The sequence below is a fragment of the Camelus ferus genome, chromosome 36, assembly GCF_009834535.1.
Source record: "Camelus ferus isolate YT-003-E chromosome 36, BCGSAC_Cfer_1.0, whole genome shotgun sequence".
Lineage (NCBI taxonomy): Eukaryota > Metazoa > Chordata > Mammalia > Artiodactyla > Camelidae > Camelus > Camelus ferus.
Window position 1 is genome coordinate 13,312,031 of NC_045731.1, and position 23,613 is coordinate 13,335,643.

The following is a 23,613-nucleotide window of genomic DNA, read 5'->3' on the forward strand; positions in this document are numbered from 1 at the left end:
CCCAGCTTCCTGCTTCCCTCCGCCACCCTGACTTACTTTGTTTCCTTCCTGTGTGCCCCTGACTTTCTCCCTCACACACCTTTTTCATCTATTATTTTGTATGTGTTTATGTAAGCAGCTTCAAATACTTTGGAGAACAACATAAACACTATACAATGAAGTAAACAGAAATGAACACATTAGGAGGCACAATGCACTGGGCTAAGAACACTGGTTTGGTGGTGTTTTTCCATTCTGAAAGATCCTTGAATTCTCTGGTCATCCCTCTCTTTTCCCTTCATCCTGATTATTTCTACTATAAAATTTCATTTGGTGATTCTCCTGACTTCCTGGAAATAATGTCTCTTTCAGAGTCTCTGATTTGTCAGTAAGAGAAATTGTGGCAAAAATGCTTTTAATTTAATTTTTAACCTGAAATTTCTAAAAATCAATCTTTCAAAATCTAGAGGATACAGAGATCATTAGTGTTCCAAGATAGTTTGGTAAATTTCCCCCTTGTTTTTACAAATTAAATAAAACTTGACAACCAAAGGCTAGATGACCATAAACAATGCCTGTTTTGATTCAATGTATTTTTATTTATCTAACTGTGTTTTTTAAATTGGTAAATACACTTAAAATTTTGTGAGTGACAAACAACAAAACATTTTTTCCTAAGGTCATAATTTCCAATCTTGATACTATAAAACTCTAATCTCAAAATATCTAATGAAACTAAACATCCTCAAAACAAAATTAATTCTGGTTCACCTTAATTTAGAAAAAAATGCAAGAATGGCAACGCTCAGCACCCAACAGTGCTGAACAAATGTGTAAACAAGTATAAAGTCAAACTTTCAGAAAACCGGAATGGTTTTTTTTTTGGAGATTTTAGGGTAGGTTCTTTTTTGTCTTGGAATAATATATTATAGATCCACAACACTTCTCTGCCATTCCAACAACCAAAATCTCTGAAAACTGAAAGCTTTTGGCAAAGCAAGCCTGACTGCCAGGAGGGTGCACGTACACTATGGTGTGAATCCTCATTCCCTGGACTGCACAAGCAGGATGTGCTTGACCGCAGGGCTCCCCGGGTTCCACCGTGGGTGTAAGGCAATGCACAGTACGTGCATATTGCTACCTTTCAAAAATCCCCGAAATTCTGAGTTCTAAACACATCTGGCCCTAAAGATTACGGATAAGGGATTGTGGCCCCATAGTCCTAGACGTAAGGCAAGACTGAGTAATCACCTTAAAATCAACTGTTTCCCTATGATCATTATTGAAACAGATTTTTACTGCTCATGAACCGTCACTATATGTCTCTGCCACTCAAATGACCTGTTTAATCTCTGTTTTGTATTATGACATTTAGTTCTTGAGTGTCATCCTCCCTGCTACCTCCCCCATCCAACAAACAATATGACAATAGGACAACAATCTGTAATTTTAAATAACCTGGAAACATTCACAGGCCTTCGCATCTTACATAGTACAGGAAGAACAAACTCTACAGGGGCAATGAGAGGCTTTGTTTTTGTTTACTGCTACGCCCCTAACGCCTAGCACAATGCATTATGTAGGTGCTCAGTAAAAACCTAGATGATCCAGTATCAGTCTTATTGAGTTGAATTAAATTGGGTTGAACATTGCCACCTGCTGGCCAAAGGTAAAATCTGCATTCCATGGTACACTGTGATCCCTTGTTGGAATTTTTATATAATGCAAATATTTTAGGGCAAGGATTTACTATTGGGATTTTTATATCACACAAATACTGTAGTGCAAGGATTTAATATTTTCACAGGATTTGATGCCGAACAGCCTTAACTAAGATAATGCCATCAAAGCACCAAGGCCCTGAAGAATAGCTTACACTGAACACAGCCGTATCAGGATCCACAGTCTCATTCACCTCATTCGTGGAGGCAGTTTACACGCCATTAAATCGAGAGCTACTCACACAAGTAACTCACACAAAGGGACTTATATTACAAAAAAATCCTTCATTTTGAAAAAAGAGTCCAATGCCTAGCTCCAAGTTCAATTCCATAAAGAGCTCTATTAGTGCACTTCAGTGCATTAGCTCTTGAAAAGGGCAAAAAACTTGAAACTTATTTTTTAAAAACCTGACTTCAATTGCAGTCAACACACCATAAAACATTTCAGAAACAAAACTGAGGACCAAGGGGGAAATTTTTTTGATACATTAAAGTAGAAATGAAAATTACGTAACATAGGAATATACCTATTATATAAATAAATGCACATTTAAGGACTGTAATTTTGATTTAATATACTCACTCCTGTGTTCTGTTGTTGTATCTCTGAGGGCACATGTTACACTCCATATACCAGTTCCCCTCTTTGGTCTCTTGGCTGTGAAAGTGCTTTGCATGAATCTTGCGTGCATGACTTAATTTAGAGAAAGACGTTTTCATCTATTCTTGTTCTAGGGTATGTTGCCTTCGCCTTAAACACTTCTGCCACTGGGTCCTTCTTTATCTGTAAAGATGAATACAGACTTTGTAATTTCCACTCCGATGACTTTTCCAAGGAAGGACTTGTAAGAGGCTCAAATGAGCCCAGGGTCCATTAGCCAGTTCAGATCATCCCCCAAAGGAAAGGCAATCCAAGTAATGAGAAAGTGGGCAGTGGGGAGACATATCCATGTGACCTTAGTGCCCCCAGGTCTCTGTGGGGGTAGAACAGCTGGTGTTGGAGTGGTGTGAAAGCACAGTCAGAAGCAGCCAGATTACTGCAGGTGCTCCAGCCTTCTCTTCATGTCTCACTCAGCCAAGTCCTTTAAATTCTGTTCAACTACACATGTCATAAGGGGTAAGCACTTGAAAATTAGGACCTATCAGGATATTCAAATAGCATAAAAGCTAAATAACAAAAAAGAAAACAGCATTAAAAAAAACTAACACCTAGTACTTACAGAGCTCTCACTTCCCCCAGCACGATTCTAAGTGCTTTGGGCTTATTAAATCATTTAACCTCCACAACAGCCCACTGCCATAAATGCTGTGCTTTCTCCCATTTTATCAATAACAAAATCAAGGCAACTCTGAATCTCTCTATGGCAGAGTTTCTTTGTATGAACTGATTTGTGTACCCCCCAAATTCATATGTTGAATCCCTAACCCACAATGTGACTATATTTGGAGTCAGGGCCCACTAGGTGGTAAATAAGATTAAATGAGGTCAGTAGAGTGGGGTCCTAATGTCACCCGAAAACATGGAAATAAAGTCAGGAGTTAGACGCTCTAGACAGATCTCAGTTCAACATCAGCTGTCAAAGAAGTATTACAAAGTGAAAAAAGTAACAAGGCTTCCATTTTCATCTTGGAGGTTACAGAACTGGAAAGAGCATTCTGCCACCTTTTCCACAAGTAAAAGGTTAGACACACTTCAAATTGATTACTTTTCTTGAACCCGAGGGATAATTGAGGTCTCAGGTAAACAACTGCCTATAGGAAGAAAAGGAATTCAAGCGTTTGCTAACTTACAGATTTACAGTGGAAAATGCGGGATGGCGGGTACATAAAGTTCTAGTGAATCGCCAAGGCCAAGTGCCTAGATAGGCCAAGGGCAGTTAGCATGAGGACTGTGCAGCTTCCATTCAAGGGGTCTAATGGGCAATCATGCTATTGTATCACTAGAGTCCCAGAGGGAGAAGACAGAAAATGGGGAAGAATTAATGACAGAGGATGTTCCTAAATTACATCTCTCTCGGTTATAAATCACTATTATTATAACAGAGCCCTGTTGGTATTTTCATAAGGTATGGGGGAGGGGAAATTTTTATAACTTTATGATGAAATCTCAGCGTCTTAGTGGGCTTAAGTCCTTGGATAGCAACTTCCAGAAGCACTTCTTAGCCTTTTTTCCCTCTCCCACTACGTGAGACAAAAAGGCCACAGGGTACCGGAATGGTCGGACTGTTCTTTTCCCAGGTCACAGAAGACTCTGGAAGTTTCCCTGGAGGGACAGACTTTTATGGAGAACTCCCTGGGTGTATTTCATTTCCCCTGGATGTATTTTCAAATGATTATTTTTGTCTTCTCCCTGCTGGAAACATATGGGGACTTATTTAAATGATGAATATTTGTACCTCAGTGCAGCATACTATAAATGGGGATGCTTATCTTAACAATATTCAGTCTTCCAGTTCATAATCATGGTATAGCTCTCCATTTATTTACTTCTTTTTTCACCTCTCTCAGCAGTGTTTTATAGTTTCAGTGTACAGGTCTTTGTTGAGTCTTTAATTTGATCCTACCCCACTTAAAACCTAAGCTTACTACAGTTTCATAGATGCCAGCAAGACATGAGACACCCGTATCAGAAACAAAAGATTTTATTACGACACAATAAACAGCATAAACTTCACATCCCATGCGAGTGATGCCCTGGACCCACACGGATTCTGCACATGTAGCAGTTTTAACGTTAAGTGCGAAACACTGAGCTTGGTGTATCTATCACTTTTGTAACCTGTAAGTAAGCTTTATCTTTGACCAGTGGGGATACATTACTTTACCTTTCAAAGTTACTAGCTGTATAATCAGCCCTGGGAAAATGACACAAATAAAAGAATGGTTAGAGGCTTACCATTTCGGTATACCCCTAAGAAGCATAAACATTAATAGATCCAAAGAGGATTGTCTCTTTGCACATTTGTAGATCAAAGGTATCCCTATTTCATATTTAATGTATTCAAGATGACTTTTTAAACTCCAATGTCTATTTGTTTATTGTAGCATATATGAATAAAACTATACTTGTATACTGATTCTGTATTCTGCAACCTCATTAAACTTACTTGATTAGTTCTAGTAGATTTTTGTGGATTCCGTAGTGTTTTCTACATAGGCAACCATGTGGTCTATGAACAAAGAGCTTTTACCTTCCTATCAAGCACGGATGCCTTTTACATCCTGTGCTTCTTACTGCGTTCAGCTGGGACAGGGAAGAGACGCGCTGGGGAGCCACCAGTGGAGTGCCTGTGGAAGTGGCTGGGAAATGACTTGCGGGGGCACCTGGGAGGCTCCCTTGAAAACCAGCTGGGACGCCAGTGGGACGTGCCGCCTGGATGGGCGCCACTGACACTTGCTGGGGGAAAGGACCACTAGGGGTCTCACACTCTTCTGGCTGCCACACCCCAGAGGAGCAAGAAGAGAGAAAAGCCCGTAGGTGTGGAGGAGACGCCCCTCGCTGGGGCAGTGTCCCTCCGCACCACCTACTGACAGAGCTCACCATCGTGTCCGCTGGCCGAGGACACGTGCACAGGCCCCAGCTCCAGGGCCACACGCGGGACAACGAGGCGTGGATCTGGAGCGGACAGCACCAACCTGGTGCCTGGCACAGCGCAGTCCTCCTGACTACTCAGCCTCCAGATGCACCCTTCTGTTCACATTCCAGCTTCTATACAACAACTCTATTTCCCCACCTAGCCAAAGGAAAATCGTCCCAACAGTAGTCGTACCCATTCCGGTTCCCTAAACTGCTTCTCCAAGTCAGTCCGTCTTGTGACATTCACTGTTACCTAAGGACTATAAACGGTCAAGTTAAGCTCCAACGTCTTGTACGTAAAAGCAGACGGAAAAAGACAAAGGAAACAAACGATTCGCAGGTGCAAAACACCCAAATACTCACACTCGTAACACAGAGAGGATTCCCGAAGCTTCTCCGGCCCTCACGGCTGTAACTGGCCCGCGGGCTCAGCTGCTATCTACTTCCATCTCTGCTCCCTTTTTTTTTTTTTTCTTCTTTCTTTTTACAGGTTAAGGTTATTTATCTAAAAAAGAAAACTTTTCTAGCGATCTAATGTCGCTGACCTATTTCAAACCGACCACCGCATATAAAGTAACACTGAGACGTTTCGTGTCTTTACATGACGCCTGAAACTAGGGCCCTTTAATCAATGTATCGCAGGAAACGGCTATTAAAGGAATAACAGGGGGGCATTTACTCCATCAGTCAGATTTTTTTTTCCTTTGAATTCTTTTTTTTAATTTATTATTTTTTTTTATTTTATTTTTTTTTAACTACCAGTTACTTCACTTGCCCTCGGCCTAACCTTCGGCTGCTCGGGGATCTTTACCTCACGCAAGGAAAAAACTTCCTCCCCGAGTCCCCGAAGGGCCTCTCGGGACCCAGCGCTCCGCGCCTCCCCCGTCTCTCATTCCTGCGTTTCAGGGCTTCCCCTCGGGGCGTCGCTCCTCCCCTCGCGGCGCGACCACCGCGCACCTCTCCCGGGGAGACGGTCCCTCTTCCTCCCGGGCCCGCGGCGCCGGGGGCCCGGGCAGCGGGTGACGGTTCCGTGTCCTAGTTCACGCAGGAAGCCCTTTGTGAGGCCCCCCGGGGGGGGGGTCCTGCCCTCCCCGGGCCAGACCCCCCGAGCACAGGCCGCTGCAACCTGCTGAGATCGGCAGCGAATGTTCTAGAACTGAGTTGGCGTCCCAGGCGCCATCTGCGGAGTCCTCGCGGCTGCGCGAGGCGGCCCGCACGCCTTCCCTGGCGTTTCCTTCAGGCGAAGCCACGCTGGGACCCCAGGTCCGCCACAGCCAGCGAGGGCCCTCAGTCTGGGCGTCTTCCCGCGCCGACCACCGGGGCCCACCCCACCACCTCTGAGGTGAAGCTCATCACAGTCCCCTCCGGCCCTCAAAGGCCGGGTCGGCTGGCTCTCGACCCTAGGAAGCACCGTGCATCAACACGACCGTGAGAAGACCCGCGCGTTCTCCACACACGTCCAGTCCCCGCCCGGGGCGCGAACCCGCGGTGACGCGCGAAGCTCGCCCGCCCCGCCCCGCGGGTGCCGGAACCTGGGGCGCCGAACGGTCGCCTCTGCGCTCGGCTCTGCGCAGGCGCGGCCGCTCGCTTCCGCCGGGGGCGGGGCCCGGTGCGAAGGCACCCGGGCCCGGTGCGAAGGCACCCGCGCCTGTGCGCATGGAGCGCGGGGGTCCTGGCGGCCCGGCCCCGGACCGGGGTCTGGCCCCCGCGACACCAGCGCCGCGGCAGGAGCCTGGGACAGGGGCCGAGGCCGGGGCTCCCGGCCCGGGTGCCGTCGGATCCCGCCGCCTCCTGCTCTGCCTCTACCTGGTGGGCTTCCTGGTGAGTGCGCGCCGGGCTGGTCGCGGAGGGCTGGCTCTGTCCGCGACCTGGACCCGGTTAAGGCTGCTTTTCTTCAAGCTCCTCGGGTGGTCGTCGGGCTCCGCCAGGGCTGGGAACCTGCGATCTCCCTGGTGATGCCTGCCCCCTCTTGCCCCGTAACCCACTCACTCTGCACCTGGCCACAGGTGAGGTTTGCATTGGGTCCATCCTGCGCCCCCTACCCTACCCCGCGGTTTAAGACGCTCCAGCACCGACCTCAGTTGTGACTTGGTGACCGCGCCACCCTCGAGGGTGACCGCGGGTGTTAGATACTGGGGCAGGTGCATCGCATGCAGCCTGGAGAGCTGGGGCGCAGGGGCAAGCTTGGTGGCTGCCGTGCGGTAGGAACGCGCCGGCCTTTTCACCAGGTCACGTTCTAGGTATCGCTGTGATGACCCCACTTGGGCAGAATGAGGCACATTTTCCTTAGAGTCCCTGGTAGACTGCAGTGTTTAAACCTGCAAATCACAGTGAATTATACACACCTGCCTTCCCACAAACTGTTTATATATTGCACAATGCAGATTTGTTTTTGTTGTGACGTTGTGTGCATGTCCTGGTTTAATAAGCACAACTACGGATTCCCCAAGAATGGAATGGAAAGATTTGAAAACTGAGTGTGTGTTCGGCCAGCCAGCTGTCCCCTCATTTCTTCATGGAGTTTCTGAAAAGCTGTTATGTAGTAAGGGTTGTGCAACTCCAGTCACTGTAATACACAGCCCTGCTCGGAGGAACTTGCAGTCTTAGTAAGTTTGTGTTGATAGTTCCTATGCCATTATCTGTGGGAACCCTATGTACCCCTCTTCACTCCCCACTTCCCAAGTCTAGAGCTGGTTCAGTTGCCCTGCTTGTGAGCTAGTGAGCTAATCGAGGTTAGGACAGACTGGGGAAAAGACACCGTAGGATTTCCTCTTTGCTGGGTCTGGGACTTTATCTTGAGGACAAAAGGAGCTGGTCAAGTTCAGTGTCAATGGGAGGAGGCTGTCTTCTGAGGCCTTGAAGATGGTCCCTGAGGGCACTGGGCCCTGACAAAGAGGAATTACTGTTTTCTGCTCCTGTGCAGGTTAGGACCACTCCTCCGCAGTCTAATGCCTGGCTAGAGTTAGGGTGCTGAGCCGTGCTTGGCTGGGAGAGGAGCAGGGAGCCAGTCACCCTCCTCAGCCTCACTGCAAGGTGTTCAACAGTTTGTAAAGTTTCCTTTTGAATCAGTAGTTGTTAAGATGATGACGAAAGCGTACACATCCAATTGCTGTGGACACAGAACCTCCAGCAGGTGCTGTTTGCAGTGGGATCTCTGCCTCCTGTTCGTATAGCAGACTCCACACCTGGGATCAATGCTTGAGTTCAGAGCCTGGTGCACCTTCTAATCCCATTTCTTCAACCTTAGTTCTCAAGATGCAGGTCCCTCTTCAACCTTCCAATCCAGTCATCCAGAATTCAAAACCATAGAGGCGGATGGTTCTTCAAACTTGGAAAGGGAATTAGTTGTCATCCATGACTGCCCTGCTGGATAGTACGGCATCTGGCTCTGCCAGGCGAAAAGGATTTGGACCCTCACCTGGAAAGTCCAGACCAGAGTTTAGAGAATTTTGGAGACCAACCTGACCTAAAATTCAATATAGTTTGAGATTTTGAAAATAAATTTGCAGGTCATTCATGATGGGCTTCTGATACAGATTTGAGTATCCCAAGCTTTCCCTGTATGTTATCTACATGCTCTGCACATGGTACAGTCCAATCTAGCAAGCCTGATGGAAAGTTCTAATAATTTGAATAATTTATTCAAGAGAATCATTAGGTCTTTAATATCTTCGGGGGGAAATGTAAGATTTTCACAGAGTTAAAAGAGAGTAGAGATTATTTTAAAATTCAAAATATTGTAAACAATTAAAATGTACACCACTCTGGGTATCCTTGAAGGACCTAACGTCTCTTCGTTAGGTAACATCTAAGGAATGTTATACATAACTTAGTTATTACTTTGACTATATCTAGAGATGTAAAGAGCCCGAAGACTTCTGGGAAGATGGTTTCCAATGGGGAGAAGGAAGGGAATAAGATTAAAGCTTTTGCCAAAATGTTTTGTTTTTAGCTCTGATCTGTGCTTCCAGATTTTAATTTGTTGAGGAAGGAGGACTAATGAGCCTTCAGGTGCTTTTTGGTTAGCACACTAAGCAGCGCTAAGGTCTGTGATTGTGGTCCTTCCCTCCAGATACCCGGTGAGACTTAATTCCATTTCATCAGCTTTAGTCGGGTGATAATTCCTTTTTTTAAGATAATCTACTAATCAAGAAATGTTTGAGTTCCTACCCTGAAAAGGTCCTAGAACTTTGGAATGTATTCTTCAGGTATCATTGAGAGATGGAGCTCTTCAAGGAGAGTTGCAAGCCTTACCTGACTTCCTTACTAAAGTGCTGTTTTGCTAAGAAAGAGGCATTAGCTTTACCTCCTTCCCCGTTTCATTACACCCCCCAATTTTTTCTTTTTTTTTTAATATATACTTTTTTTTATTGAAGTACAGTCAGTTTACAATGTTGTGTCAGTTTCTGGTGTACAATATAATGCTTCAGGCATACATAAACATACATATATTCGTTTTCATACTCTTTTGCACTACAATTTTCTTTTCTTTTTATTTGAAGAATGTCTGTAGCACATCCTCCTTGAATATTAAGGACCAATTAATTACAAAGAAGCTGAAGTTACATGGATTCCAGGTCAGGGTGATCCAGGCATTGACAGGTGGCAGCTGTTATAACACATTGTATTTGGATTCCCTGGTAACGTTAACCTGATGACTTTGACATACTTAGAGTGCAATTATGAGTTCTTGATTGCTCAACACTTTAGAGATTGGTTTTATTTTTTAAATCAATTGTAATTAGGATCACCACTTTAAAAACACCTAGACCTCCGTTTCCAGTGCATGTTTGTTTTGCTGTTTAGGATTTGTTCGGTGTAAGCATGGTCGTCCCTCTACTGAGCCTTCATGTCAAGTCTCTCGGAGTAAGTCCAACAGTTGCTGGAATAGTAGGTGAGTGGTTAATCCCGCACATTTTCAGAGAGCACTGAATTTTTTAAACCCCCTGAACTGAGTACCTGAAAACAAGTTAGTTTTGTTTAATGAATGAAGAAATAGTATCCAAAGGTAAACTGAAAAGGGGAGGAAATGAATTTTCAGAGGATTTCAGAATATGACCCTGAAGCCAGTGAAATTCATCTTTTCCTAGACTCACTGTTTTCAGAGGGGTTTTCAGGTATAGCATCATCTCCATGCCCCGTGCCACCAGTGACGTCACAGATACTTCCTGAGCCTCTCCAAGGAGCTGACTGTGTATATGAAAGGGTAGGCATGGACTCCTGCCCACGGGAACCTGTAACCTCACACAAGACCAGAGAGACGTAATCTGCAGAAATCATACCAGGAGGAACGGGACTCGGGTGAACCTTGACGGATTGGTTGCAAGCTTCCTGCATCATCACCAGCATATCTTAGAGGCCTTCTATCCATGTGCAGCATAAAGTCTCCATCCAGAAGTCATTGATGTACCAAGGAGGCAGGAAATAGCAGGGTTTAGGACTATGCTCATGAGTGAGAAATTGTTAAAATTAACAGCACTTTGTCTTCCACAAGCTGGATGAGCAAATGTTTGGGGGAAGTTCTGCACATAATACTTGGTTAAGTTCTGGGCCGTGCCATGATTTGTATTTCCCTGGAGAAGTGTAGTTGGAATTATACCAGCCCATGCAGCAGTGTGAAGGGCTCCATGCAGAGCAGAAGGAACTTGTTATGTGATAGAATGTAGTTAGAAGTACTTTGTAAGTTCTTTAGATGCATTTTATAAGACTGAAGTGTTAGACACATTTGAGGTAATGTTAACATTTTAAGACTTAGTAGAATTTTTGCGGGATTCAGAATTCTTCCCCTGTGTACTCATGCTGCCGCCTTCTCGGCCTGGGGTATGCGCTCCTCCCGCTGTGTGAGCAGGACTCTCTCAAGGCCCCTAAGGGTGACCTTGGCCTTTAGTCGCTCTCTTCTGCTTTCCCTCAGTTTTAGTTTGAAGGCCTTTTATTAAACATTGTATTCCTTTACTCTTCCATCTGGAAAAAGATAATTGGGTAATTTCCTTTTTAAAAAATGTTTTTTTTTCTCCTAATGTTTTTCTGTTAATTTAAGCCATTTTTGTGATGAGTCTAGCTGATTTTTGTGATGTTACTTATGTCTTCTTCAGGCTCCTCCTATGGCATTTTGCAGTTCTTTTCCAGCACATTGGTGGTAAGTTGTCTTCCATCCGGCAACATAACGGTATGCTTCTGACGGCCACCCGTCGGGCTGCTGTGGAATCGGGGTGTGAGGTTAACCACAAAGCAGACGTGCAGGTGGTGAGGACATGCAGTGTTAGATCAAGGCGGACCCCTCATCATCTCTCTCCCTCAGTTGACATCTGAGAAGACGTAGGTCTGAAGGGCTGGGATGGCTGAATCGGACAGGACCTCGTTGAGTTGGAGTGAGAGCCCACTTTTTCCACTGTAACGTGTTCTTTTCCTGGTTCCCTGCCACCTTTTTCCTAGGAGAAAAGAACATGAACAGAAGTCATTACCAATTTTGTCTGTTTCAGTTAATTGGCAGTAATCGAATCCATCGAGATCTTAAGGCTCTATTGGAAGTTGTACCTTTCGCACTACATGGCTTATTAATTATAAAACTTAGGTGTATAGACAGAGGAGCCACTGGGTGTGGTTGGTTGTATGTCGACCGCGTGGGATAGAAAGACCCAGGGCTGACCTTGTCACCTCCACTTCTGGTCCCTCAGTGGTTTCAAGTCCAAAACCTTAACTGACCTGCCCTGCCCTTCCCTCTGCTGGGTGCTCAACACTGTGGCCATGCTTGTCCTGAGCCCTCAAGTCCGGTGGTTCCGGCAGTTGAAATAGAACAGCCAGCTTAGTGCCAGGGATGGATCAGCCGTGGCCTTGTCTGAGTAGCTGGTGGTCTCACAGCAAGTCAACACCAAGCACACACAGCACTGTCTTTCCCAAGAGTGGCTAGTGGGTAAAATATATTTTAAAATAGAAATTCGGTAAGAGTCCATCATGAATTCTGAGATAACCAAGTAGCTACTCCTGGACTGATCTTCGTTGAAGTGTTTCATGTTTGAAAGTGGCATAGCAGTAACAGCCTATCCTCACTGAATTGTTCCCATAGCCCAAGAAAGTAGTTCGATGTCTCCTTTTTACAGAGTAGGGCATTAAGACTCGCAGTTTAACCAATTTGACAAAGTCACCTAATCTCAGTATCTAAACTCTGAGCACATACTGTTTTGTTCCTACGCATAATCTGTCATTGCCTTGATGATCTAAGAAAGTAAATAGATAAGGACCATCAGGTTATACCAGGGACACATGCACCTGCTCACAGGGGAGCTCGTCATGTTTCATATTCTCTTGTGAGAGAAGAATTCAGGATACATCTTGTAAATATCTTTTCTGTTTTATTTGGAAACTGACTCCCAGAATACTTGATATGCATATGTGTATCAGATCAGTTGAGTCCCAGTGGATTTTAATTACTCAAGTGCCTTTCTCCTGGTGGACTCTGACCTCCCCGAGAATGAAGGAGACCAGGCTTGATTTGTTTTCTTGTGTTTATCAGTAGCATTTATCAGAACTCTGGAACATGGCAACATTTTATGAATGTGGATTTTTTTATTGCCACTGGTGGCCCAACCCTCTTTTTCGAATTGATCCTTTGCTTTATTAGGTTTGTGCTTACAAAGCACATTTCGTGTATGTCGTAGCTGTAACTTAATGAGAACTTTCCTTAGAAATCCTTCAGATAGAGGCATACCTACTTAAAATGTCCTTTTTAACCACTGCTTTTACGAATACATATCTTAATTCAAAGTTTTATTAAAAAAACAATTTAATTTTAAAAACAAATGTTTATGAAGAAAAGATTTGCTAGCTCAGATTAGTCTAATATGTTTAATACATGTATTTTAATAAAGATGACTCATATTTATTAAGTACTTACTGTGCATCAGGCCCTGTGCTAAGCACTTTATTACATTTAGTTCTCATAATGACTCGTCTTAACCACCAGTGGTGGTTGTGGGTTTTTAATGAGTCATATTCCATAAAGCACATAGCAAGTGTTGACAGGGGAGGAATCTCCGAGGCAGATACTACGATTACTCCTATCTTACGGGAGGGAAACTGAGCATGGAGATACACCTCTGTTGTGTAATTATGCTAACTGATAACATGCGTGGCATATGGAGGGATGAAAGTTCAGAGCTGCACCCAGACAGCTGGCCCAGGGCCCAGGCCGTGACCGCCAGATTGTATCGCTGCCCTGTGAACCCAGGAGGCCAGTGCCCTCTTACCCAGCTGGAAAAAGTATGGAGAATTTCATTTTAGAAACTCCATAGAAATGAAAATGGAGGAAAAGGATGGATGACTTCTGTAGAAGAATGATAGTATTTTCAAGGATTTACTCTCAAATGTTTTATAAAGGAATTTTACAGCAGTTTATATCCTTATGTAAAGAGATCTTTTGGGTCCTTGAGAAAAGGATACACCCAACCAAAAAGATAGGGGGAAGGGGGTGAACAGATGGAGCTGGCTTCTGTCCGGGAAGAGGGGTGGGCTTGGGTCACAAGAGGGTCGGGGAGAGTCACCAAGCATCACTGAGGACATGGTGCTGACCCCTCCCGGCCAGGTCCAGGAGCCAGCGGTCACTTGGGGGGTCACAAGGCTCTGGACACCCTTCTCAGACAGTGCTCTGTGGCTATTACAGTGTTTAGCTTTTTTTTTATTTTAAGGCAATTACATGTTTTTTCGAACAGAGCCTCACCCAGAAACTCAGTATATAAAGTGGGTCAGTGTGGACACACTGCAGGGGGCTGGGCGTGCGGTCAGGCTCGTGTCCACCTGCTCGGACAGAGCACTCCTGAGGCACCAGGAGGAGCAGCGGGCCAACTGCCCTTCTGCCCAGTGTCTGAGGGACTCCTGGGGGCCCGGCTGGCCGGCCCTGGGCATGTTCTCATCAAGGGGAGGGGAAGGACGAGGCAGGAAAGGCTGTTGGCCACCAGTCCCCACCCCAAAGGGACTTTCTCAGAGGCCTGGCCAGGACTGGTGGCTGGTCAGGTGGAGAATGAGCTGCCAGGGCGGCCCTGATGCCCTGATCACCTGCTGTCCTTTGTCCTCCAGGTATCCGGGGCCTTAGACAGAGGAAGACACATACTTGTGTGATCTCACGTATATGTGGAATCTAAAAAAGGAAAAAAAAACATAGAAAAAGAGATTAGATTTGTGGCTACCAGAGGCAGGGTATGGGAAGTGGGTGAACTGGGTGAAGATAGTCAAAAGATACAAACTTCCATTTATAAGGTAAGTAAGTACAAGGATGTAATGTACACATGGTGGGTATAACTGACCCTACTCTATGATTTACATGAAAATTGCCCAGAGAGTAAATCCTGCAAGTTCTCATCACCAAGGGAAATAACCCATATTTTCCTTTTGTGTCTGTATGAAGTGATGGATGTTAGCTAGACTCTCTTGGATCACGGTACAGTATAGGCAGGTCAGGTCACTACGCTGCACCCCTTAAACTTCCGCAGCGCTGCAGGGCAGCTATGTCTCCATGAAACCGAAGGGGAAAAACAACGTGGGAAAAGGTGCATTTCAGTGGTAATCAAAGAAACTCACATTAGAGCAGTGACAGGTCATTTTAATCTGCAGATTGACAAAATTAATGATAAAAGATATGGTTGTCAGTGATGGTGGGGAATAGACAAAACAAACAAAAAAGATAGAAAAGATAGGGGCAAATTTTTAATGACGTGGAATGATCTTCAAGATATATCGGTAAGTGGAAAAGCAAGCTATAAAATGGAGTGTACCGTGTGATCATTTGGTTAAAAGCATGTAGATATGGGGATTATGAGGTATGTTTATATTCATTTTGTTTTTTAGTATTTTCTAAATTTCTAAATAGTGAATGCAGTTACTAAGCCGTTGAGTTGCATAAAGCACTGAGAATGAAGACAAAGTGAGGCTTTGTAAATTGTATTTCACCATTTCTCAGGCCATTCTTCACTACCAGATCAACATAGGCACTTTCTTTGGTATCTCAGGCTTTTTCAGATTTAAAACAAAACAAAACAAACCCTATGTTGTATTTGTATTTTCCTGCTCAACACGTGGAAGACCAGAGATGACTTACTCTGACAAGGGGCACAGCAGACTCGAGCATCTAAGCATCTTAAACCAAATCCCCCGATGTCGTCCCCTGGGTCGCGTCTGAGGGGCATTTCCGTGGTGCTGTGGCTGTTCCACGGGGAGTCAGAGATTTTGTGCCTTGCTCCCTCAGGGCTGCTGGAGTGACGTAGCTGGCAGGCAGTCTTCCTTGCTGGTGTGCATCCTGTTCAGCGCCCTGGGGTATCTGATTCTTGGAGCATCTACCAACGTGTTCCTGTTTGTCCTTGCTCGAGTGCCTGTGGGTGAGTTCTTGCCCTGTGCCTGCATCTTCATCCAGAATCAGTCAGTTTATGGGTCTGTACCAGGAAAGCCCGCCTTGCCTCGCAGTGCCTCTTAGATGAGATCTTGAAAGAGAACACAGTGGCAACAGCAGTTATCAGCTGTAACAGCAGGAGCTGCTGTCGGTTGAGCGCTTAGCATCCGTCAGGCTCTGCCCGCCTGTCCGGGGCTACAGACCATGCACATGACAGCCTGGGGCCCTCGGCGCCGGTCCGCACGAATGTCTGTGCTGGCGCATCAGGACCCGTCTCGGGTGCTGGGCGGTCTGGCGGGTAGGTGGTTACCGTGAAGGCTCTGTTCCAGTGCTCGCTGCCTGGCCGTTCAGGGAGTGTTGGCTCACCTTGTGCGTCAGGGCAGCGACAGACCCTGCCACCCTTGGGCACAAGTCTGCAGCCCTGGACCTCGGCCCACATTCAGTTAAGCCGATTGTTTTTAACTAAACCTGAAAGGCTTAGAGCGTAAAATAAGTCATTTTAACATAGAATTTTGGCGATTTCCACCCCATTTCTGTGACACATACACTTACTCTTGAGTCCCCCTCCAAACCTCATACTGAGCCTTTTTGTTGACCAAGAAATCAGTTTATGAAGGTCTTTGCTTTTGGTTTTTGGCTCTCTGTTCCTCACATTATCCTCAGGGTCAGGGTTAGTGCTGGGCGTGCAGGAAATGTTTATTCACTGAGCAAGTAAAGAGTCTCCGTATGGAACCCGCCATGACCTGCACTTGGGTAACAGACAGGACTGGAGACCCTGGGACATCCTGGCGGGAGGTGGGCAAGCTGAGGGGTCAGGGCTTGGTTCAGATGAAGTTGACCGACCAGGATCGTGAGGCTGGACTAGGAATCCAGTCACGGTGGGTGGAACCTGCAGGCCACAGAGGATCAGAGCAAATGGAGATCAGGACCCCAGCAGGGCTGTGGATGAAGGGCAGCGTCCCCAGGGAGATACTTTTGATGTGGAAAATGCACAGAACGTGTTTCTTGTCTCCTTACAGGTCTCTTTAAACACACACTGTCCATTTCAAAGGCTCTGCTCTCTGATCTGGTTTCAGAGAAGGAACGGCCACTGGTGCTCGGACAGTTCAACACGGCGTCCAGCGTGGGCTTCATCCTGGGCCCTGTGGTCGGGGGGTACCTTACTGAACTGGACGGAGGGTTTTATCTCACAGCCTTCATCTGCTTCTCCGTCTTCATTCTCAATGCTGGTAAGTGGATGTGGGGTCACGACAAGGTTGTCAGGTTTGCCTGCATCCCAACCCGCCTGGCTGCCCTCTCTCCTTACAATTTGTTTTTCTTAGAATGGGCGGACTCGTCGTCCACGAACGCCGGTCAGATCACGGCATCCCCTGCTGCGGACCCCCAGGGGCTCCATTGTGCTAAAGCCCTGTGTGTGTGTGTGTGTGTGTGTGTGCATGCGTGCGTGTGCGTGTCCCTTTCCTCACCCCTTGACCCCTTCAGACTTAACGTCCATGCTCTGATCTGCCACCTCGCCTGAGAAAGGCCTGTCCTGTCTTTTTTCCCCATGATTTCTGTTTCCGTAGTTAGGAACTCTGGAGCCCCACAGACTGGGCTGCCTCGGGCTGTCACCCCAGCTTCCTTATGTGTGAAACGTGGTCACGGGACGCAGGTTTGTCCTGACAACTGCAGGAGATTCTGCATGTAGGCAGGTGACCCCGCGGCCTCTCAGATGAGGACACAGTAAATGCAAGCTGCTGTCATTGTGATTGTTTTTATTATCATTTAAATTACACTCTTCCTTTTAGTTCATCAGCAATAGTCCTTTCACGTTTTTATCCAGATTCTGTAAAACAGCCAAGGACCCTTTTAAAAATGAGAATAGATAAAAAAGATGTGCAGGCCTGCATTCTCATGTGGTTAGTCTCCTGCCATGAGTTACTCCCTGGCTAATACCAAGTCCACCAGCGTAGTTGCTGCAAACAGCCTTTAGCAGCACGAAAGAGCTCCTGGTCCAAGTGGTGCTTAAGTGCTGAAGGGCTAAAACCCTGCAGGGCTGAGTTTGGAAAGGTTTCCTAGAATGGCAGGCTTGAATTCAGTTTTAAGAAAGTTTGGGGGCACAGATGGGCAAGAGGCCATTCTAGTGGGAACAAATGAGGCAGGAACGAGCCAGTCACCTGAGGGCGGAGGGTCGGATGCCTGCTCAGAGCTGCAGCGTCAGGCTGTGTCCTGGTCTATGAGGACGCCCCCACCCCCAAGGCTGTGGGGTTGACTTGCAGAAGCACACAGAGGCCCTGGGTGGGGCTGGATCCCGGCCGGTGCTGCCCCAAAGGTTGTGGTCTGAAGCTGCGCCTCCTCACCCCACGTCAGGACCTGCATCTCTGTCCGAAGCATCATGTGCCCCCTCCCCCACCAACAGCCCTCACCTGTAATCTGATTTCCAGGTTACTTGTCCAAACCCCCTTTTAGGTTGGAATTTCTTGAGGGCATGGATGTCTGAGGTCTTGTTTGTTAATAGAGCCTGGTATTTAGTACAAGATTCAGCATTGAGGAAGCATCAGTCTTCCCTCTTGGAATGGATGAAGGAAGGGTGATGCACAGATGATGCTGGGGCAGACAGTGGACACACAGAACTGAAAAAGTACGGAAGGGAGGAGGAATTTCCACATGAAGCAGGAGAATGTAGGTACGAAATGATGGGTCAGGAAACCACAGAGGCTCTTGAGCTAGGAAAAAAGTGACTATTTTACAGGTAGAGATTTTTTTTATTAGGGTGAATAGCAGAATTCTGGTATCGAAGTGGAGTCTGAGGAGCTGCGGGAATGGTTACAAACAGGACTCCAGGATGCAGCTTAGTGAATTTACCTATTCAGAAATGCAGAGTGGTGGCCTCCCCACACAGCTGCTCGTCCCCCCGGGAGGTCCTGCTGGAGCCCCGTGCCCCCGCCTCTGTTAATGGGTCTCCTGCCACTTAACAGGTCTCGTGTGGATCTCTCCATGGAGTGACGGGAAACGTGGCGGTGCGAAGGATGGCCCGCGATGGGGCCAAAGCCATGCGCTTTGGGGAAGGACCGGCTCTGGGACGCAGGCAGCGGCCAGGCCGCCGCAGGTGGAGGTGGTGGCCACCCTGCGGGGCCTGTGGCACCTGCTGGGCTCGGCTGCATGGGACGTGCTCCTGGTGCGCTGGCTCATGGCCCTGGCGGTCATGCTGTACCACAGCAACTTCGTCCTGGCCCTGCAGGAGCGCTTCGGGCTGCGGCCGCGCATGGCCGGCTACCTCCTCGGCTCGGGCAGCGCCCTGGGGGCCCTGGCCGGCCTCGCGCTAGGGCCGGTGCTGCGGCTGGCCGGCCACCAACCGCGCCAGCTGCTGCTGCACTCGAGCGCGCTCACCTGCCTGCTGCTGCTGGCCTTCGCCGCCACCCGCAGCGTGGCCGTCATGGTCCTCTGCTCCACCCTCCTGTCCGTCTCCACCTCCATTGGCAGGACCTGCATCACCGACCTGCAGCTGAGCGTGGGTGGCGCCGGCGCCGGCGGCGCCCTCCTGGGCCTGGGGCAGTCGGTGACGGCCGTGGGCCGGGTCATAGCCCCCCTCCTCTCAGGGGTGGCCCAGGAGGTCAGCCCCTGCGCCCCCCCTGGTCTGGGGGCGGCATTGGCCTTAGCGGCCGTGATCATCATGTCACTAAACAGACCCCACTCTGGAAGCGATGGGAGTGACAGGTTAAAAAGCGAGTAGGTGCATTTGGACCACGCCAAGAGACAGAGTCCGAGCTGTGTCCGCGAGGACAGAGGCCACACTCAGGGGTGCTCTGGAAAGGGTCACTGGGACAGCACGTGGCCATGCTTCGCTGGTGGACATCCAGTCAGACCTGCCAGACGAGGAGAACCAGCATTGGACACGCGTTGGAGCAAAGCTGTGCAGGAGGGGAAGGGATTCAGTGTTTCTCCACGGGTCTCCCCTTCCTCCTGGCTGGCGGGGTTAGAATTCTCCAGGGGAGCAGTGTATCCCCAGTGCAGGATAGGGAAGTGGTGGCGAGGCAGCGGACTCCAATATGTGCAAAGAGGGAAGCAGCCATCAGGATTTCTCTGATAAATAAAAGTTGGGTAACATGAACACTGACCAGCTTGTCCCTCGTGTCGGGTGAAATTCTCTCAGCTGAGAGGGTCTTTCCTGCTGTTGAAATCCCCGAGATTGAAGAAGCTGCTTTATTAAAACCAGCCTGTCACATTCTCAGATGACACCAAGGGCCCACCCGGGATGCTGGTTTTAAACCAGACGCCCATCCTCACCCCCAGAGATGGAGCCCGTGGGCCTGGGAGAGGCCCAAAAGTCTACTTTGAGCCCCACTTGCAGTTTGTCCTGGAGCTAGAGAAAGGCTCGTTCTGAGACCTGGTTTTCATTAAAGGCCAGAGGCTTGTTGTCTTCCGTGATCACTAAGTCAGTTTGGACTGTCTGTTGAGATCATGCGACTCCAGTGTATTACACTTTCCCCTGCTCTCAGCACCCACCTCTTCACCGGGAGAAACAGGTCCACGGGGCTGCTCCCCTGCCCCGCAGGCAGCCCAGCCTGTCCGGGACCACAGCTCCCTGGCACCAGGCGCAACCATCTGCTCCTGGAAGCAGCTCTCCGTGGGGCCGCCTCAGTCTGGTGGCGAAGGAAGCTGGCGGAGAAGCCAAAGCTCAGGAATGCTCTTCAGGTGAACATTTTGTTCAGAGCACGAGAGAGTCCCGGGTCGGGCCCCATCAGAGGAACTTAGTGCTATGGTGTCTTGTGTATTTATGATGAAGACTTAGTTAGAAGTTTGAAGATTGTCCTTTTTCCTATCTAGCTACAAGAAAAACACTAACTTTTTATTAAGTGGTATAAACTTCTATGTAAGTGCTGGGTGTTTTTGAGGAAGCCAGAATATTAGATGGCCATGCTCCAAAGGGGCCACCAAACTGTCATGCAGGGTAGACTCAAAGGGACAATAGATAGTCAGAGGTTTATGAAATGAAGTAGAATTTCAGAGGAATTTCTCCAAAGACTCTTTTTTTCATCCTCAGAAATAGATAAGTTTCTTTTAGAAGCTCTTAATATAGTCATTTTTATTTCTTAAATCATAGCAGTTTGATTTTGAAGTCAAATAAAAGCCTGTAAGCTCAATGAGGCTTTCTAAGTAGAGACATGGAAACACCAAGGACCCTGAAGACTGACCTTCGTAAGAGCAGAGACACGTTTTTGTTATTCTCCACTACTAAGTTTAGTGTTTTGTTCACGTGACTTTTTTTAGATAAATGTTTTCTTGGAGTTCCTCTTAAATCGTCTAACGTGCTGTTACTCAAAGTGTGGGCCAGGGACCAGCAGCGCCCCAAACCCTGGAGGTCGTCCGAAGTGCAGACACCCGCCCCCCTCAGGCCTGCGGGGGCCACTTGCACAAGACTCCCAGCTGCATTGTTTGCAGAGTGAAGTTTGAAAACCGCCAGTCTGATGGGCCATTTTTGTATAGTTTACGGACTGTGACCTCAGGGAAATTAAATCTGCTCCGAGTTTGTGTTTTTAAATTCTCTTGGGTACCTTCTGTAATCTTCTCCAAGTGTTAGGTTAAGCCACGTGAAATTGCTGTTTTTGTTAAGTCAGAAATATCCACAGCTACATCTGGTTCAGCTTAACCATTGCGTGGAGCCTCGCTTCAGAGGCCCCGGGCTTGCCCAAGAAGTCGGTGAAGGAAATGGTGCCCCTTCCAGCGCTTTGGCAGCCCCAGCTGTAAGTGCTCTGAAGCAGCCTGGGGCTCAGGGCTCCAGAAGAATGGGCCTTCTCCCCAGAGGGAGGTGCACCTGTGCTCACGTCCGGAGGGGTGAGTGAAGAACGGAAGGGGACGGGCATGCCTGGCACAGAGTGACACATGGGGGCTCCCCCTCCCCACCACGGCCCTGAGGTCTGGTGCGAGTTCTGCATGGAGCCCGGGGAAGGGCTGGACTGAGGGGGGGCGTGGGGGTCCTCTGTCCTGGCTGCGTGTTAGAGGCACCTGATGCCCAGAGCCTGCCCTGGACCTCGGGAGGCAGATCCGAGGTGCCCAGGTGCTCGGTGCCCACCCCGAGTTGAGCATCACAGGGTTGGATCCTGAAGGGCTCACCTGCCATGCCCGGGGGTGACTTGCAGGCCTACGGAAGACGGGAGCCCTGAGCACCTTCACCTTTTAGGAAGGCCCCTCTAGCTGCAGCAAGGAGACTTAATGGAGGCCAGGAAAGGGGCCATGATCCCAGCGCCTGGGGAGGTGGGGATGGGGAGAGGTGGATGCAGGGATGGAAGGAGGCAGGTGGGGGAAATCCCAAATGCCTCAGGGAGACCCTGGGAGGGACTGAGGGCTGCCCAGGTTTCCGGTCTGTTAGAGCTCAGCAGGCCAGGTTAGAGAGGCTGATGAAGAGAGCAGAGCACACCGTGCTGTCCTGTGTTGCCCGCAGGGACACCTGTGGGCATTTAGGGGGCATTTACGAACAATCAGAACGTTAAGAAGGCGTCTTTTTCTGAGGACACTTCTGTGAGGCATCTGGGCGGCTGTGGAGAGACGACAGCTTGTAACTGGGAGGGCTCAGTTTAGCCAGCATGGTGTTTCCCTGCCCGTCCCCCCAGGACCAACATTTAAGAGTTTGAGGCAAGGTTCCTGCAGATCTAGCCAGGATGCAGTCTAACGCAGCTCTTCTTGGAACAGGGGGAGGGGTTGGAAAAAAACATTGTCCAGTCCAATTTTTTTTCCTGAAGAATCTGCCAGTTACATGGTAACAATTTTTTAATAATAAAATCCCTTTGAAATGTTAATGAGGTGTCATTTATTCTAATAAATCACAATTTTTAAAAGCCATAGTTGCATCTTGATGTATATTTTAACTCAGGGTTCTGAAGTGCTGGAAAACTATGGCCGCCTGCATGCTAAGACATGTCTTAGTAACAAAAACAAGCCTTTGGCTTGTAAACCATGTAATACCAAATATATACTTAATCTGAAATGTGTTCTACACTGATGGTGAGCAAAGAGAATGGACCCACAACTGATTGACTGTTCTTAGAGGTAGTAAAGTAGAATTTTATTTGAAAAAGAAATTGTAGAAAGTTAGAAACGGAAAAACGATGGACCAGTGCAACACTGAAAACTTTCAACGACCCCCTAACCGTGAGGGCGTTTGGCAGCACACGCGCTGACATGCCGTCAGAGGGCGTCAGCCACGTGGGGGAGAAATCTGAAGGGAGGTGGCACTCCTCGTGGACGAGAGCTGTGGTCGCTGCCAGGCAGCTGTCACCTGCTGGGCTTCTGCTGGCCTGATAGGTGGGCTGAAGAAAGAACCTGGTCTAAAGGTAGGATATAAAGCACTGGCCAGGTGCACCCTTTGATCTAAATGTGAGATAGAAACATGAACCCGGAAACCCCAGATCACCGGTAACTGAATCATGAGCGTGACTTGTTCGTGGTCATGAAGGGACTCCATTTTCAGGGTTCAGGCCTATGCAGATAATGCCAACGACTACTTCCACTGCACAAAGAAACCCTTCAGTCACTCCTGAAAGATTAAAGTTCAGTGTGAACTTGGAACTGACAAAACATTACAGCCCTCATCCTTGTTTGTGAAATGCCAGGTTTCACATAAACGTGATCTGGACAATGCAATAAATGCGGAGCACGCTGAGACGTGTAGTAAACCACAGGGCTTCTCGCTTTTTATGGAAACAGACCTGCCCCCCGCCCCAGGCAGAGCAGCACCCCCCCCCCACTACAGAGCTTAGCGGAAGCCCAAGGGAGTTGCAGCCTGGACGTTTGGGGGACATATATAGCAAACGCATGTCTTTTTAAAAATGTCAGACTTTGAAGCCAATTTCTAGTTTTTTGCTAGCTGACACAGCTGCTCCCAACAGTTGGCCTTGGCTTTGTACGTCAAGAAATAAGCCCTGACTCTTGTAAGTAGTTCAAATCAAATTTGTCACAATAAACGCCAAAGACCCATCAAAATT

General features: G+C 47.9%; 1 protein-coding gene across 3 annotated transcripts; it reads left to right on the top strand.

Annotated features, from left to right (window-relative positions):
• Positions 1-6,852: 6,852 nt before the first annotated feature.
• On the top strand, positions 6,853-20,066 carry MFSD9 (major facilitator superfamily domain containing 9). Of its 3 annotated transcripts, none has more exons than XM_032474176.1 (6): positions 6,853-7,098; positions 10,084-10,171; positions 11,370-11,413; positions 15,512-15,641; positions 16,729-16,881; positions 18,610-20,066. In XM_032474176.1, the coding sequence occupies exons 1-6, from the start codon at positions 6,934-6,936 to the stop codon at positions 19,362-19,364; spliced, it is 1,335 nt and encodes a 444-aa protein (XP_032330067.1). In that variant the 5' UTR covers positions 6,853-6,933; the 3' UTR covers positions 19,365-20,066. The 3 variants fall into 3 exon arrangements, with proteins under 3 accessions (XP_032330067.1, XP_032330066.1, XP_032330068.1); XM_032474175.1 differs by having other exon boundaries at positions 6,854-7,098; positions 16,672-16,881; XM_032474177.1 differs by lacking the exon at positions 6,853-7,098 and adding an exon at positions 7,105-7,283 and having other exon boundaries at positions 16,672-16,881.
• Positions 20,067-23,613: the final 3,547 nt, after the last annotated feature.

Excerpts from the sequence above, each read along its gene's own strand:
- MFSD9 (XM_032474175.1), top strand. The coding sequence starts at position 6,934 with ATGGAGCGCGGGGGTCCTGGCGGCCCGGCCCCGGACCGGGGTCTGGCC. Across the intron at positions 10,172-11,369 it reads AACAGTTGCTGGAATAGTAG|GCTCCTCCTATGGCATTTTG; the intron begins GTGAGTGGTTAA and ends TGTCTTCTTCAG. Across the intron at positions 11,414-15,511 it reads TCTTTTCCAGCACATTGGTG|GGCTGCTGGAGTGACGTAGC; the intron begins GTAAGTTGTCTT and ends TTGCTCCCTCAG.